Source organism: Cyanistes caeruleus, chromosome 12 (genome assembly GCF_971803275.1).
Source record: "Cyanistes caeruleus chromosome 12, bCyaCae1.hap1.1, whole genome shotgun sequence".
NCBI lineage: Eukaryota > Metazoa > Chordata > Aves > Passeriformes > Paridae > Cyanistes > Cyanistes caeruleus.
In genome coordinates, this window is record NC_141712.1 from 17,086,753 (window position 1) to 17,102,678 (window position 15,926).

Below are 15,926 nucleotides of genomic sequence, written 5' to 3' on the forward strand. Positions count from 1 at the left end.
GCGGCCCTCCCCGCCGAGCGCCCGCTCCGGCACCCACCCCTCCCGCCCGCCCCTCTATTTTTATTTCTTTTTTAATTATTATTTATTTATTTATTTATTTATTTATTTTGGCCGCGGAAAGAGTTTGGGGCGGGGGGGGGGGGGGTGGTGGGGGGGTGGCGGAGGGAGGAGGAGGAGGAGGAGGGAGAGGAGGCCGCCGTCAGAGCGGCCCGGGGACTTTCCCGGAGGGAGGGCGCGGGGGGACCCGTCCCGGTCCCGGTCCCCGCCGGGGGCGGGAGGCGGCGGCGGCGGGCGGGGTGTGAGGGGAGGGCGGGGGGCGCCGGCCCCGCCGCCGCGGGGGAGACGCGGCTCCCGGCGCTGTGCGCCCGAGCTGCTGCTGCTGCTGGTTACGCCAGCCCCGCCGCCTGCCTCTCCGCTCTCCTCGCCTCTGATTCTGCGCACAGCCAGCCCCAAAGCCTGTCATTCTGCAAAACACAGTTTACTCAACAGAGAGAGCGAGTGGGGGAGCGGGAGAGGTGGAGAGAGGGAGACGGCGCGGAGAAGCCCAGTCCCGCACCCCAGCATGGCTTCGGGGGACCTTTACGAGGTACCGGGGGCCGCGGGGCGGGCGGGCGGCGGGGGGGGCGCCGGCCGGGGCGCCGCCGAGGGCAGCGGGGGCGCGTTCGGAGCCGCTCCGCCGAGCCCTCGTAGTTGCCGAAGAGCGGAGGAAATCGCCGAGGGAAGGGCTGGGGTGGGGGGAAAAGGGCTGGCGTGTGTGCCCGGGGGGGGGCAGGGAGGGATGGAGCGGCTCCCCTCCCTTCCCGCTGCCTCTCTCTTTCTCTTTCTCTCTCTACTTTCCATCGGGCTTGATCTTAGCAGGCCTTGCAAGAGGGAAGGAGGAAGGAGTGAAGGAGAGCGAGAGTTAGCGGTAGGATGGGGAGGCGATCGCGGTGTGATGAGCCCGGAGAGTGGAGAAAGTCCAGGTAAAGTCATAGGCGCTCTGGACGTGCTGAATGTGCAGATTAGTGCGAAAAAATGCGCCTTAGCGCTGCCGTGAGGCGCAGGGATGGAGGCGGCTCTGCGCCCGCTGTGCAAAGTGCAGGAGCCGGCGCCAGGTTGCTTCACCTCCTGCCCGGGGTGCTGCGGGGGTGGCGGGGGCGGCGGCCGGGCCGGGCCCCGGCTCCCCGCGGGCCGCAAAGTTTGGCGGGGGCCCCGCTCCGGGCGGCCCGCCGTGCGAGGTGGGGCGGTCCCGGCCCCCGGCCCCGCAGCCCGGCGTGCGCTGCCCCCCGGCCGCGGCGGCCGCGACAGCGCCGGGGCAGCATCGGGCGACGGCCGCCGGGTCGGGGGCGGGCAGCGGAAAAGGAGGCGGCGGGCAGTGGGCGAGACCCAGCCGAATTTTGACCTCCGGCACCCAGTTCTAGTGCCCCAACTGAGAACGAGTCTTGCCACTTTTGCCACGCCAGAGAAGAAGAAGAAGGGAGAAAGCTGAAATGAAAGATAAGACAGACTGGACATGGGTGTTCGAAATACCCAGTTCCATTAAGCGGAACCAGGGTGGAAGTGATAAAAACACCAAACATGACTGGATGTCCTACACTTCTTGATCTGGAGCACCTCCTCAGGCTCCACGTTTCCTGGTGAAATGGCTGTTTGTCTTGAGTATTCTCTGGAGTGTACACTTGAAGGGCTAGAACAGAAACTCCTTCTAGGAGCTAGAAGCTCCTTCCAGTTGGAGCTGTGTGCCAGCGATAGGTACTGCTCAGCCATCAGGGTGTGCTTGGATGTGAACTCTGCTGTGGTTGGTTGGACATGGTCGGACTTCTTCTCCATTTTATGATCCTGATCATCAGCTGTAGGGTCTCAAGTACAAGAAGTGCAGGATCCGACAGGTTTCATGTAGACAGTTTTCACTTTGACATTGTCTTTCAAAGTCTTTAGCAGGGGTCATAGCTAAGGGATGACAATGCTCTATTAGGATGGTATTTTACTGTGTGTGACGCGGACCTCCTCTGAAGTGAACAGCACTTAAACTCTCCTACATGGTGTTAAATTATCGGAAGTACATGATGATCTGAATAGTGTCATTGACCTTTCCCCCTGCATTCTGCAGTATCTGTCATTTAACTTTGTAATTTTAAGGACATTGTATGTCAGCTGTGTTGCTGTTGTGACTCTAGAATAGCCAGTGGGAGTTCTGTGAAAAACAACTTTGACCCAAAAAAGTTAGCGATACAATTTTAGGATTAGTAGTTTCTGAGATGCATAGAAGACCTTTGCCAGTTGTTGTCTGAGTTTTCTTTCCATGTTTGGATTAGTTCTAGAAAGAAAGCAAGCTAGTATGTCTTGGGCTAATGGTAGCCATGCTGGTTTCACTCTGACTCATTGTTAAAAAATTCTGCTGTTTTATGATCCTTGTGTTCTAAGATGATGACGTTTGGTAGTTGGATGTGGACTGTGTCACTGTGTGACATCCAAGTGAGCTTGCTCGAGTAGTCACCTGGTTTATTCTGTGAGGGAGGAGACTCACAGCCCAGTTTGCAGGCAATGTTAGGCCTGGTCTCTTTGCAGGCATTACCATGAAAGAATGTGAATTTTTGAACTGTGGTTGAAAGCCTCTAAATCTCTTCCGTTCTTTGTTACTCCATTCGAAATACTTTTGCTTATCATTGTACAATATGGAAGAATTCTCTCCACCAGAACAGGTAGGTTGAAGAAGTGTGGTTGTCTGTTTTGTATTGTGTGAGGTGTTTGGGAAATAAAATTACCTCGACTGGTCATGGTGTAAAATCTTCATCTACACATTGGACATGTGGCAAAAAGTACGTGCAGGGCTTCAGTTATCAATTCATTTGCATTTTGCATTTTGCATCTTCACTGGGAAGTTCTCCATGACAGATGTCAGAAGAAATGTCTAGAAAGCTGAAGAGTTTGTATGTCTAATATCTGCAATTGTGCAGATAGTAGTAGCTTCATTTAAAAGATGACTCAGTTTTGCCTCCTTGTTTTTTCCCCTTCCCAAAAAGCAACTGCCTCCAGGGCATTTATTACAAAAAAGCTCTTAGAGCTGGGATGTCCCACACCAGTTTGCAAGTGAGATGAGGGGCTTTGTGCCCTCAGAGCACTCCAAGTTCTTAAACAATTAAAATGATATGGGGATCATAAGATGACCATTAAACAGTTTTAGGATTTTACCTTGAAATAATTTGGGGCTGTGGGTGTAAATAAACAATTGGGGTCTTATGGTGACATTCCAAAGATATAGTGCACTCCTAATTCCCTTTTCACTCCTTAGTAATATCCAAATGCTTCAAGGATTCTTAATGAACATCTTCAAGTAAGACCATTAATTAACTCTGCAAGTTGGAGAATTTAATATTGGCTGCAAAATTATTTTTAAAGCCCATCACAATGTAGAAGCCCTGAAAAAACACATGGAAAAAGTACAGTGTGTGTATATTGCCTATATGAACTCATCATACTTTGGTGGCACCCAAGAAACTTTTATAAATTTTGGCGTTTTGGAAATAGATGTGCATATTTATCCTGTCAGTTCATTCATTTTCTGCTGTCGTATTATTTTAAAAGGCTTTTCAACCTTTTAAACTTATAGATAAATTCAATTCCTGTCTTTATATTGAAGCAAAATAAGATCACAGACAAAATAACCTCAGTGTTTGGTTTGGTAGGTGCCTTTTTCTACTTAGAAATGGCTTTTAGTAATCTGAAATACCTCCTATCATGTTTGGGTTAGGACTGTGAAACAGGTACCAATTTATTTTAGAAGCAAAAGAACACCCATGAGGAGTTCTGTGTTTACCAGTAGTCAGTTCTAGACCTATGTGTTAGAACCATGACACTTTACAGATAAAGATAATTATTCTATTAAATAGTAAAATGTAGGTGTTAGTTTTGATGTTTTTAAGTACATTTTTTTCCTTTACCAGTAAAGAATGCCGTGTATGTTTTAGTGTAATTCTTGGGCTATATGAAATACCCGTTTGGCTTTTGACTTCCATGTGCTTATGATTTCAAGCTTTTATGAGTAGGTGAAAGTGTCATGGAATATTCCTTTTCATTCCCTTGCTTTTCCTCTTAAGAGGCAATCTCTTAAATATTAAAGATCTACGGTGCATGTTTCCTTAGAAATAATAATCTGAAATAAAGGGTCTGGCAAAAAGGGTCTTCAGAATAGCCTTCAGTGAGGCTGCCCTGGTTTGCCTTGTGTTTCACAATACACTGTTGGATGCATTGACAGGAAATACTCGTTTATTTTGGAAACAGACAGAAAGGGAAATGTATTTACTCTTAAATACCAAGTTTGTTGATTTCACATTAAAGTTGTCAGTAACTTGAAGTAGCATTTTTCATTTTCCATGTACAATTTGTTACATTATCTGAACCCAGACAGTTATCACAGACTCTGGTATTTTAAGTATATGAGATGACTGTAGAGGGGAAAAAATTCCATATGAACAGTGCTCCTAACTTTTTTTTTCCTAGCCCAGAGCATCCTGTTTACTGCAATAAAAACCTCCTTTACTGATGAATGTATGAACCAGTTGTCAGTATCACAGAAATGCTCTTTAAGCTCATCTCGATGCTTTTTTTATATTTAATATTTTGGAGGGTTGTATGCAATGAACACCATTAGACTTCCAGGGGTGATGAAGCTGAAATCTAAAGTGGTATTTTACCGTTGTGTCAGGTTGTATTACAACACCTTTGGTAAGCGATCTAAAGATTACAGTAAATTCTCTGAAGAGGACTTAACATGTGTGCGTTTCTGGATCACAATAATAAAACCAGTCTTTAAAGCTCAATAGTTATTGCACTAAAGGGTAGAAGTGACATTTTTAAAAGTGGTGTCTTCTCACTGAAATGATGCAATGCCCATGGCCAGGAGCATGTCCACCACAGTGACACATTTCAATTCAATCTGAGTCTGTTTATTCAACAGTGTAAGAATGAGCTGCAGTTTATTTCAGCTCACATGATCCACCAGAAAGATAACGTACTTCCAGATAATTGCAACATTTCCCATTTATACCTGCACTCAGGTACCAGCAAAGTTAAAACTTGAAGGTAATAATGGCACTGTTTGGGCTGCTGAATCCCTGTGACATGTGGAGACATGCAGATAGGAGAGAGCAAGGTTGAACTTTTGGATGCAAGGTTTGGCTTGAGATGCAGGGTTTAGAAAATCATTTTTGCTTTACAAGGAAATGCAAGTTTTTGAGTGTTGTGCTTTCCATCTTGCATCTCTTTCAATAGAGTCACTTTTTAGCAGAAATACATACTTAAACCTGCTTATTGAACTGAAAAGCAGAAATCTAATTTGTAATTATTCTGCATGTGTACTTTCTAAGACAGAGGTGACTTGGAAGAAGATGGTGTATTTTAGTATAGGTTACTACTTCTCAAATCAACCTCTGTATTGATACAACTGCTCTGTGGTGAAAGACTGACTTCACAAGCCAAAAACAGTGGCTTGGTAGGATTTGGGAAATACAGAAGTTAAGCACCTACTCCTTCTGTACACTGGCAAGCTGTGGATGCAATGTTGATTTCAGTAATACTGAGCTGGCACCCACAAGATCTAAGATTTGGTTGTCTGTAAGTAACACCTTTTCTTTTTTTTTAGTGGAAAATATTTGCTAGCTACTTTGAAGAATCACCTATTTATCAATACATTATCACTGATCTCAAAATCAGTGTTTAGAAGACTACGGTCCTCAAAATCAAGTAACCACCAACTAGTATTACCTTAAGTAGGTAAAAATACAGAAATTTTCTTGCCTGATGAAAGTTTTCAGGACTCTGTTCCAAATGTGGTATGACTTGCAGTGCAGACTGTATTCTTCAATCCTAAACTGGCCAGTCATCTGAGGTATAAATTGAGGTATAAAGATGATAACAAAGAGTTAAGCAGAGATCCCTTCTGCCCACATCATGGGACTTCTCCAAATTAAAATTACTGAGCGAGGTTCAAAGCCAGACCTGGATAACTCTGGCAATATTCATTGGCTTACTAAGACATTCTAGTTTAGAGCTGCATATGGAACATTGCAATGCCCATGACTGTCTTGCTTACCTACAGTGTCACTGTTACCACAAGCCCAACTTCCTCATTACTTTGTAAACTGCTGTAATTACTGCTGGGCATATTTTGGGACACCCAAAACCAATTGATTTTTTGTTACAGTCTTTATAAAATGTTTTATCTGGCTCAAGTGTAGCTTGCTTCAAGGTACAAGTCTTAAGTGTGCTCTTGCTAGGGAGGGACTGAAATACACCCTTGTCACTCATAAAAGGCTGAACATTTATTGTGAAGATATCACCAAAGCCACTGTACAGGCTTCTTTTCCTTCCCTTCAGTGTCCAGATTCAGTGCCCATAACTGTCCAAAGATTAAAATTGCATCATTTTTTGTGATGCTTCCTGAATGACAAATACAGTGCTTTATTTTGGGCCAGTCTTTGATTTAATATTAAAATCCAGCAATTAACTCATTGTTTAGTAATTTCTTTTGAAACTTAAAATATTTGGAAAGAGACAGCTCAAATAATGGCAAAATTTAAATGTGGTCTAATATTGAAAGAAATGGGCTAAGTATTTTTTTAAAATCAATGGAGTGATTGTGATGGCCAGCTATGTTGTAAATAGTGTTTCTTTGTCCATTCATTTGACTTTTAGCATTAGTACAGTTTCTTGGCTCTGTACATTTTCATCAGTGCAATCTCTTTTTGTTGTTTCTTCTTATCCATATATTTTTCTGATAGTTTTTGCAGCACATTTTATGGTGCTGGCATCCTGACGCTGTCAAAAAAAATTATTAAATAAGTAACTCTTTCTTGCATTCAAACTATTAGAACAATATGATTAAAGTCAAATGTTTGTAATGTACATTCATGCAAATACAAATATTTTGTTTTTGACAAAAGGAAATTAATCCCTTCTGTCTGTTGAACTACAATGTCATACTCTTTGTTTATTATTAAAACTTTACATTGGTAATGTTGTAACACTAAAAGTCCTAACACTAACACTTCAGTCTGTTTTCTTCTATTACACAGAGCAAATGTAGATTAAAATTATAGATTATAGATTAAAATGTAGATTAAAATTAATATTATTGAAATAGTATTATTTCAATACTATCTAATTACAAGTCCTGATACAAAATATTGCTGGAAATCTATTAGGTCTATAAAGACTATCACAAGAAATTTATATGACTGACCTGTGCAGAAAAGAATTATTCTTCTCATGGCTCAACAAAAAGAGGAATTAGGTTTACTCTTACAAAATGGTAAAGGGTAGCAGTATGAACAGGAGACTACAACAAAACACTAAAACCAAACTAGCATTTAAAACATCTGTCAGAAAGACACTTGTGTCTGAAAATAGCAGTTCCCCTACTTGGGCTTTCCTAGATGTCTCACAGAACACCCACAAAATTTGCACCCTATTCCTTCAGAGGAGCAAACCAGAAACAATGCGGATATTTTCTTTCTTCAGGTTCTTCACTGCATTTTCTTAGATTTTGTTGGGGTTTCTTCTATTAATCACTTATATGTGCTCATAACGAAAGGATTAAGAAGGAATACGAGGGACTACACAGCACTAAGTCTGAGCTCCGTTGCATGCAGATTAGTAGCACCTGTCAAAAGAAATAGAATTAGCACATACATGTGAACATGTCTTGGTTTAGACAAGAGTTAACATTTTTATAGGATATCTCACAGATCTTAGGGTCAATATTTAGAGAAGAATGTCTCTCTGGCTGCTGTAAATGGTTTTTCAAAAAACCTTTCTGTAAGATCCCACAGGAGCAGCTCATAACAAAACCAAGCTATGGTCCAGAAGGTCTGGTCATTTCTCAGACCACCTGGTTTACAGAGAGGTGTCTATGAATGGAAGTTTCAAACCCTGATATTGAGACCTGTCTTGTATTACAGAGCCATCAATTACTGAAAATAATAATATTTACTCTTGATAATTTATAGATTATTATTATTATTATTATAATTGTCAAGACAAAAGTTGACAGTGAAGAGCTGAATTGACAGCAACTGAAACTCAGTGTTTACAAATGCAAGCTAATGAAAAAAGGAGAAATAATCCTGACTATACATGAATAAAAATGAACCCTGAAGAAGCTGATTTCTGGAGAAATCCTGGAATCATTGTGGAAGGTTTCTGGGTGTGTCCGTGTTAGTATTTTAATTTGGATCATGTGCATGCTTTTGAAGTGAATCTCCCTGTGATCCACAGTTACCACACCTCTGTTTGCATCACAGCATTGTCTTGGAGAGCAGTGACCACACTCCCTTCCAAAGAAACCAAACCAGAAAATGTGCTTCAGCTCCTAATGGGTGTCCAGTCCATGGGACCAGACTTCTGTCAAACAGAAGTTTACATGTTATTATAGAGCAATTGAGAATGAAAGAGAAGATGATCATCCCTGTGTTCCTGGGGAACACGGTGCTTCCACCTCTGCAGTACTGCACCCACCTGGAGACACAGAACTAGAAGTAATGCAGAGAAGGGCCAAGAGGGTGGTGCAGGGGATGGAGAGGCTGTCAGTGAAGTGACACCTTATGCCAACTTTCTGCATGGGTAAAGAAGTGATTGAATGGTATGGAAAAGACAGATGGAGGATGTTTAGTTAAGTCAGAGATGAATGCTGTTTCTCATTGCACAAGGAAAGATATGCAGCAAAGGAAATAATTAGGCAAGTGACAGAGACAACTGAAGTACTTCACAGTATTTAAATCTTGGAACTCTTTGCCATGGGATGTTGTGGAAATGAGAATTGTAAATAGTTTCAAAGAATGGCAAAACAGGTTTTTGGTGGATTGATCCCTTTATACTTTTTTCAGCACAAACCAATCTTTAAACCACTAATCATGAGAAGCTGTGAGGGCAGAGCAAGGGCAGCACTTACTCTATAGATGCTGTTTCTTAAGCATCGAGTACTAATTTCTGTTTGAATATACAACACGTTGAGCTAAGTGGACCTTTAGTCTGACCTCATATGGCAGTTCTTAGTTTTGTACTTACTACAGTCATTAAACAAACATGGTTATTGACTAAGGTGTTGATATGGTCTGCAGAGATCACAAACACATTTGCCTTACAAGCTGTGTCCCGGTATTCTAATTCCTAACCCTTGTCAATTAATATCTTTGTAAAACAAAGGACAAACCAGAATAGTGGGTTCAGTTTCTACTTCAGAGTCCTCAGAGTCTAGATGTAGAATTATAGAATCATTAAGGTTGGAAAAGTCTTCTAAAACCACTGAGTCCAACCATTAACCCAGCACCACCATGTTCCCCACTAAATCACAACCCCAAGTGCCACAAACCTTTTGAACACTTCCAAGGGTGGTGATTCCACCACTGCCCAGGGCAGCCTATTCCAGACTTGTTACAAGCTGCACTGTGTGGTACAAGCAAACAAAAGAGTAAAAGAGAGAAGGTGATGAAGTAACATTGAATCAAACATATGTAATAAAAATGAAGTTTTGGTTCCTTGTTGTAGCTCTGCTTAATAACTGGGGCTAAAGAGTTAAAGATAAACTAGAAAAAGTTCCATTAAATGCATGGCATGAGGCAAATGATTGAGTCAAAAATCATTTGGAGTCAAAAATCACTGGAAAGTTACATTAATAGAATAATACATTTCTGATGAACAAAACCAAGTTTCTCCTATGAGAAAAGCATTTCAGCAGCTAAAAGGGTTTATCTGCAGCTTTCCCACATTATGGTTTTGGATGGAATCCATAGCCTTCCTTAATACTGTACAGAATTGTCAATCTGCCTTACCTGAATATCCATCAAAAAGCCACTAACTTTTAGCAAACTTTTAACAAACCCAGCAAGTGGTTATTCTGTTGTTTGGGGTTTTTTTCCCAGAGATGGTGATTACTAATATACTGATACGTAAACAGTCTCATTTCTAACTGACCAGCCTGACCTGTCAATTTTTTTCACACATACACAATGAATTTTTTTGTGACATCACTTGGCAGTCACTCCAACAAAGGACAGAGCGTTGCTCATGTATCTTATTATTCTTAGTAATACGAGGGATCTTAAAATAAAGTGTGACATTGCATAGTTTTTTTAAAAGACTACTTTGTAAAATTTGTTTGACTCTGCTAATGGATTTGCCTTTAAACGTTATGCAGTTGAAATTTGCTCTCATGTTTTCCTTTTTTTGAGGAAGTGAAAACTTCGCAAAATTAATACGCTAATACATCTAAAGAATTGGTCTTTCTGAAATCTTTTGTGATAAGTTTTAGGTATTTTAGCACAGGAAATCTGAGAGGAAAGGTGCTGGAGAAATGCAGAGAAGTAGGGTTCACATGTAAGTAAAAGGCACAGTAATGCTTACAGGGCTTGTAAATGGGTTCTAAGAGAAACTGCAAGGATGTTGATCACAAAGAATTTTGGTGATTAATGTAAGGGAAGAATAGCAGACTGCAGTGCAAATGGGAATGCATGAATTTAGGATGACACAGCACGGGAAGACCTTCGTTGATGTGAAGTGACTGCATTTATCTCTACATAAGCAGAGGAAGTAGCAAACTTTTAGGTTCAGCAATGGTGCAACATAGCAGCAAAGCTTCAAATGAAATAGGAATATGACTCACATATCAAAAGCTATACTGGGAGGAGGAGGAGGAGGGAAACTTAGGATCCCAAATTAAGTACTAGGAATTAGAGGGAAAACTACATTTATGTACCAAAAATGACTTCACATGATTCCAGGGGAAATAACCTGAAAGTTTTTGAAGGAATGATAAATACTGGCTGAGGAGAGGCAATTAGAATTTTGTGATTTGCCTGCAGTAATTGGAAGCAAGAGTCTGTAGTAGAGTCCAGGTGCATAAACTCAAGCTTTTTACAATCTGAAAATTGGAAAAGAGAAAAAACTTCCACTGTTGTGTTCAGTAAATGTTAGCACTGGTTCATCATTTTCTACTGTGCTGACAAGTCAGAACCAATGTACTACAACAGTCAGAAGAGGAGATGGTAGAGATGATGAAGAACTTGACAGTGTTGCACCCATGTGGTCACTATTACAGACCTTATGTTATTGTTTGCTGCAGGTTAATACATGGCGGCATGCAGTGTTTGTACAGTCAGCAAAATACATCATAGTATGGAAACAGTGATAAAGCTAACAGGAAACTGATAAGCAAAGAAAAAATAATTTTTTTCTGGGAGTGGTTTTTTTGTGTGTGGTTTTCTGGGTATTTTGTTTATTTCATTTTTTACAATGGAAATGCAAAATGACCACTTTTCTGTCTTTGTGTATAAAAACAGTGTGAGACAGGCAATTAAATAGACAGGCAGTTCAAGCAACAAAATTTAATAAGACTGAATGTTCCTCTAACTTACCTTTATGGTCTGTTAATGTCTTATGTGCAGTAGAAGCCCTAATCATCTGTACACTGATGATACCCAGAAGGTGTAACAGAAACACCAGATGAAGTTGTGCTTGATAATCTGTTTTTATATGTACCAAAGAAATAGCTTCTTTTTTACCCTGCACACACAGAAGCCCTCAGGTTTCTTAAGAAAGAGGGGTGAGGCTCTTGGCCAGCTTTTATGGCCTTCGTAGTGCTGCATTTTATTTGCCTCTTGGTGTCAAGAATGGTGATCATCAATTAACTGTGGGAAATGTGGGTGTCTAAGAGGAAAATATTTGAGTATCAATGTGCTGAGCAGCACTTTCAGAGCCCATGTGATTTGGATCAGCTCCTTCCTCTACTTTTTGCTGGTTGTGGACCTTCTGCAGCATTCTGTACACAATAGTGATGTGTTGGTGCTTTTAGGGAAGCTGAAGTGTAAATAAGCCATCAGAATACACAGCGAGCTGGCTGCCTGTGTGGCCTGATGGAACTCAGGAGCATCAGAGAGCTGTGTTCCTCCCCTGTCCTCTCCCAGCATTTGGAGGCCATTGGAAGGAGACTTTTTACCAGCAACAAATTACTTCCATTGCCTTTCCCATGGACTTGCATCAGGTGATGAGTTAAAGCAGGAGTGCCAAGGTGGCCTTGCCATCTTTCCTGCTGATCTGAACAGTCTGTTGTATGTCATTTATCAAATGGATCAAGATAATAAAAATTACAAGCTCCAAAGAAGACACCTTTTTTTTTTCATTGTACACATCCCAAGCCTTGCATTATTATTCTCATCAATCTTTTGTTACACTGAGAATGTGCTTTCATTGAAGAGCAGCATGGCTCAACATGTGGACTACCAGTTGTAGTTCATAATCTCCTATGAGCTGCCTCTTGATGCCACAGGAAGCATTAAGAAATTGCCAGAACTGATGGAAGACTGTTCTTTCTCCCAGCTGAATAGCGTCTCCCCAGCTTTGTCATGGGCACCACAAAGGATGACAGATCTCTTTCCTGCATTGTTTGACCAGCCTGTGCCTTGCCTTTCTGACATGACATCACTTTCAGGATTTCTAGTGAGTGCATCTCAGAAGCAGTGTCAGGTGTTGCAGTGGCACAGGGCAACCACTTACTGACAAGCTGCTGTGGGCTGTGATTCAAATTGTTTTGCAACTGTGCTGCTGTTAGGTTTTGTGCTTCATCCACTCATGTCAAACACCACTGACAACCTGCTCTGTTTAGAAGAAAGGCGGGGTCTTCTTTTAACATAACTGAACCTTGTATTTGTATCATGAATGATGCAATTTCCTCCCCTGCTATTAACTGCTACTCACGTAGCCTATTTAGTTTAGAGGGAAATAAGGTCTTGATTACTGATCAATAAGAGATGTATATATATATCTTTACATATAGTTTTTATATTGGTTATGCAGTCTGCGTTGCTGGTATATCTTAGGTTACATGACCCTTGATTTTCTACAGTCCATTTGGAGATATACGTCCAAAGGACAGTTGACAAACCAAGGACAATATTTTTTATTGTATTTTTTATCCCCAAGCCACAAGGCAGAATTCATTTAGTTAACTGAAATAAATTCTGCTTTAATGTAACACTTTTCTAAGATGTCCAGATTCCCATTTTAATTCTAGGATTTTGTGGAGCTCAGAACAGCTTTAACAGAACTTTTCCTAAATATCTTTCTTACATCATGTCCAGCTGCTGTTGCTCTTGTTACCACCAAAGGCAGCCATTCCACGATAATAAGCATCTTAAAAAGTTGCAGTGTAATGGCAGTTGATCTTTCCAAGTGCTGGGTTAGACACCAAGGATGTTGTTTAGTACTGAGAAATAACCAAGATATGTTTTGGATGTACATTTAGATGTGTACACTTTCACAGGCGTTGAGGGGATATCTGGGGATTGCCTACAGATATTTAGTAGTTGATATATCACTTATTCAAGATTTGCAAAGTACTTGAGAAGTAAGCCTCAGGGTTAGCAGAGGAGCTGTGTGATAAGCCTTAGATCTCACACAAGAACTGATAGCAAGACCTACCTTTTCATTCCCCGCCGATTATACAGTAGTGCAATACGGCTTTGCAGAGACAGATACAGCCTGACTGAAGGAGGCAGAGGACGAACCAAGGCTGGTTTACAGTCAGTTTTGAGGCTTTTTTTTTTTTTTTCTTTTGAAGTGACTGGTCTGTAGCTCCATTTCTGAGAAGGTTACATGAACCTGTGACTCAAACAGAGACATCTCTGAACAGGGTAAACCAGTAGCTGCAGCACTTCTGGGACAGAAACTGCTGACTGCTCAGAGCACGTTCCCCTCTGCAAACATGGTGGCAGCTGCTTTCGATCTGTGGCTTCTCACTGCTATTGTGTGAGGGAATCACACTCTGAGTTTCAAGAGCCACAACAGAGAGTAAGTAAAGCTGTGGCTCATTTAGGACTGGGTGTTATTTTAATGAGCTTAATAAATTCTATATAGGACTGAAAGTTTCTTTGGAGTTCTCAGTCCTGCAAAGCAGAGCTCTCAGTCTGACCTTTGAGCCTTGTACACTGCAGAGCTCTGAAAAACTGCACCAGTTCTATGCTGCACCAATTTCAGCAACATCAGCAACCCCAGTGGAAGTAGCTCACCCACTCTAGCAGCTGTTCTCAGCATCAAGATCAGACATTCTACTGCAAAGGGCTTCCACTGCCATAGCTCATCATGGTCAGATGCTCACTGAAGTCCAGGAGATCCACACTCATGTAGAAACAAAATTATTTGCTTTGTGAAAGAAGTACCCACAGAAGATAAGGCGTTGGAATTTTGTTAACCAAACTCATCACATGATTGAAGCTGAAATGTTCATGAATGTTAATACTGTTCTTGTAAAGCATGAATGGCAAGGATTCATTCCATGTACAGTATGGACACTGACCTTCACAAGGAAAAATTCATTGCAGCAGCATTTATCTCACTTTTGGCCAAGCAGGGTGATGAAATGGTATTTTTTTTTTTAAAAAAAGTACTATCACAGCTGTTTTCTGGCTATGTTACAATTTTATTAATGGATGTGTATTGTAAGTTATCTATACTTGGACTGTCTACTTTGGAACAGTCAAACTAAAAAATTGCTTTATAAAATTATTTCAGTGTGGTTTAATACCAAATGCTGAGAAATATGGTAGATATACCAAGAAAATGAAAAGCCTTAGGGCTAAATATTTTTACAAAAGTCACTTAAAAAACAGAACTTCAACCAACTAAGTAGAGTTTTGGTTGTGTACAGCTACAAGTATAGCACTGCTTGAATAATTTATCAGAATCTGCCTGTGGTGTAAGGTTGTGACTTCTACTAATACAAAATCTGCAGCTTTTGATACTGATGATTAGGGAAATGTCCAACATGCCATTGAAAATGTCTTTGGGTATCTAAAACCAAAAGATACCTAAGGGTTTGGCCCTTAAGTGAAAATATTCACGATTTTCCAGAATGCTCCTCGAGCAAAAGGTTGTGTCTCTCTTGAAGGAAAAGGATGGCATCCTAAAATACAACAGGATTGCTGCATCTTATGGTAGACCTGTGCTGCTCATTTCTGTGTGAGTGTAGCTCAGACAAGCAGTAAATCTCCCATGTGGCATATGGATAAGGCAGTCACTTCACCAGCGGGGATGTACAATTTGGGCAATACACACAGCCATTTCAAGATCATTCCTAATCCCAAACCACTTGTTCTATTCTGAAGGCTCTATAAGGAACTTCCTTGCCACTCAACTGTGCTCCATTGCTCTTCCCATCCCTTCCCTTTGTGCTGACAGTGATATTTCCCTGGCTGTTGCTACCCTTGTTTTTGGGAAGTCCCCTGGCAGCCCTGCTGTGCCCCTGCCCATTTCCAGCTCTCTGGCATCCCACTGCCTCTCTCTACCACCTCATGCACAGGAATGCCTGGAGAATAAGACAGGCTGTCCACAGCTGACTCTGCAGAGAACTTGGCCTCAAAACCAAGCTCAGGGTGTATTTTTGAATGTCATGTAGACAACAAAAATGCTGCCAGGACCGGAAAGTGTCACTGATGTACACCCTCTGTCTCCCTCACACTTGGCTGCCCTGAACCAAGGAGCTCATGTGCCACTAATGCAAATACTCACTGAATTTACCCCGTGGAGTTCCCTGATGATGCAGAACTGGGCTATTTCAGTGGAAATTGATTCACTAGTCATGAATTTCATTTGAGAAAATCATGTAATTTTGGTTCACTGTCTGCTCTAAAGTGACAGCAACTCTTTTACATACCCCAACAGGCTCAGCAAACTATTTAGTCAGTTTGAGATTGAGAAGAAAATGCTGTTACATCTTCATTTCCCAAATGCAGCTGATGGTGAATCACTTGTGCCTAGTAAATGGTCTGTCAGGTCAGCAAAATGAACCCCTTTCTTATTTTTGGGCACATATATCTAAAAGACACTTACTCTTTGGATTAAAAATGTGAATGTACTTTGCTATGGTAAAAAAATATATGAGACACTAACTGGAATTTTTT

At 41.4% G+C, this 15,926-nt stretch overlaps 1 protein-coding gene across 1 annotated transcript in view; it reads left to right on the forward strand.

Moving 5' to 3' along the window:
- Positions 1–341: 341 nt before the first annotated feature.
- Positions 342–15,926, forward strand: part of CDYL2 (chromodomain Y like 2) — a 59,587-nt gene continuing 44,002 nt past the window's right edge. The window contains exon 1 of the mRNA XM_086847547.1: positions 342–586. Within this exon, the coding sequence (XP_086703673.1) occupies positions 563–586 (24 nt within the window). The 5' untranslated portion in view covers positions 342–562. The remainder of the gene's footprint in view (positions 587–15,926) is intronic.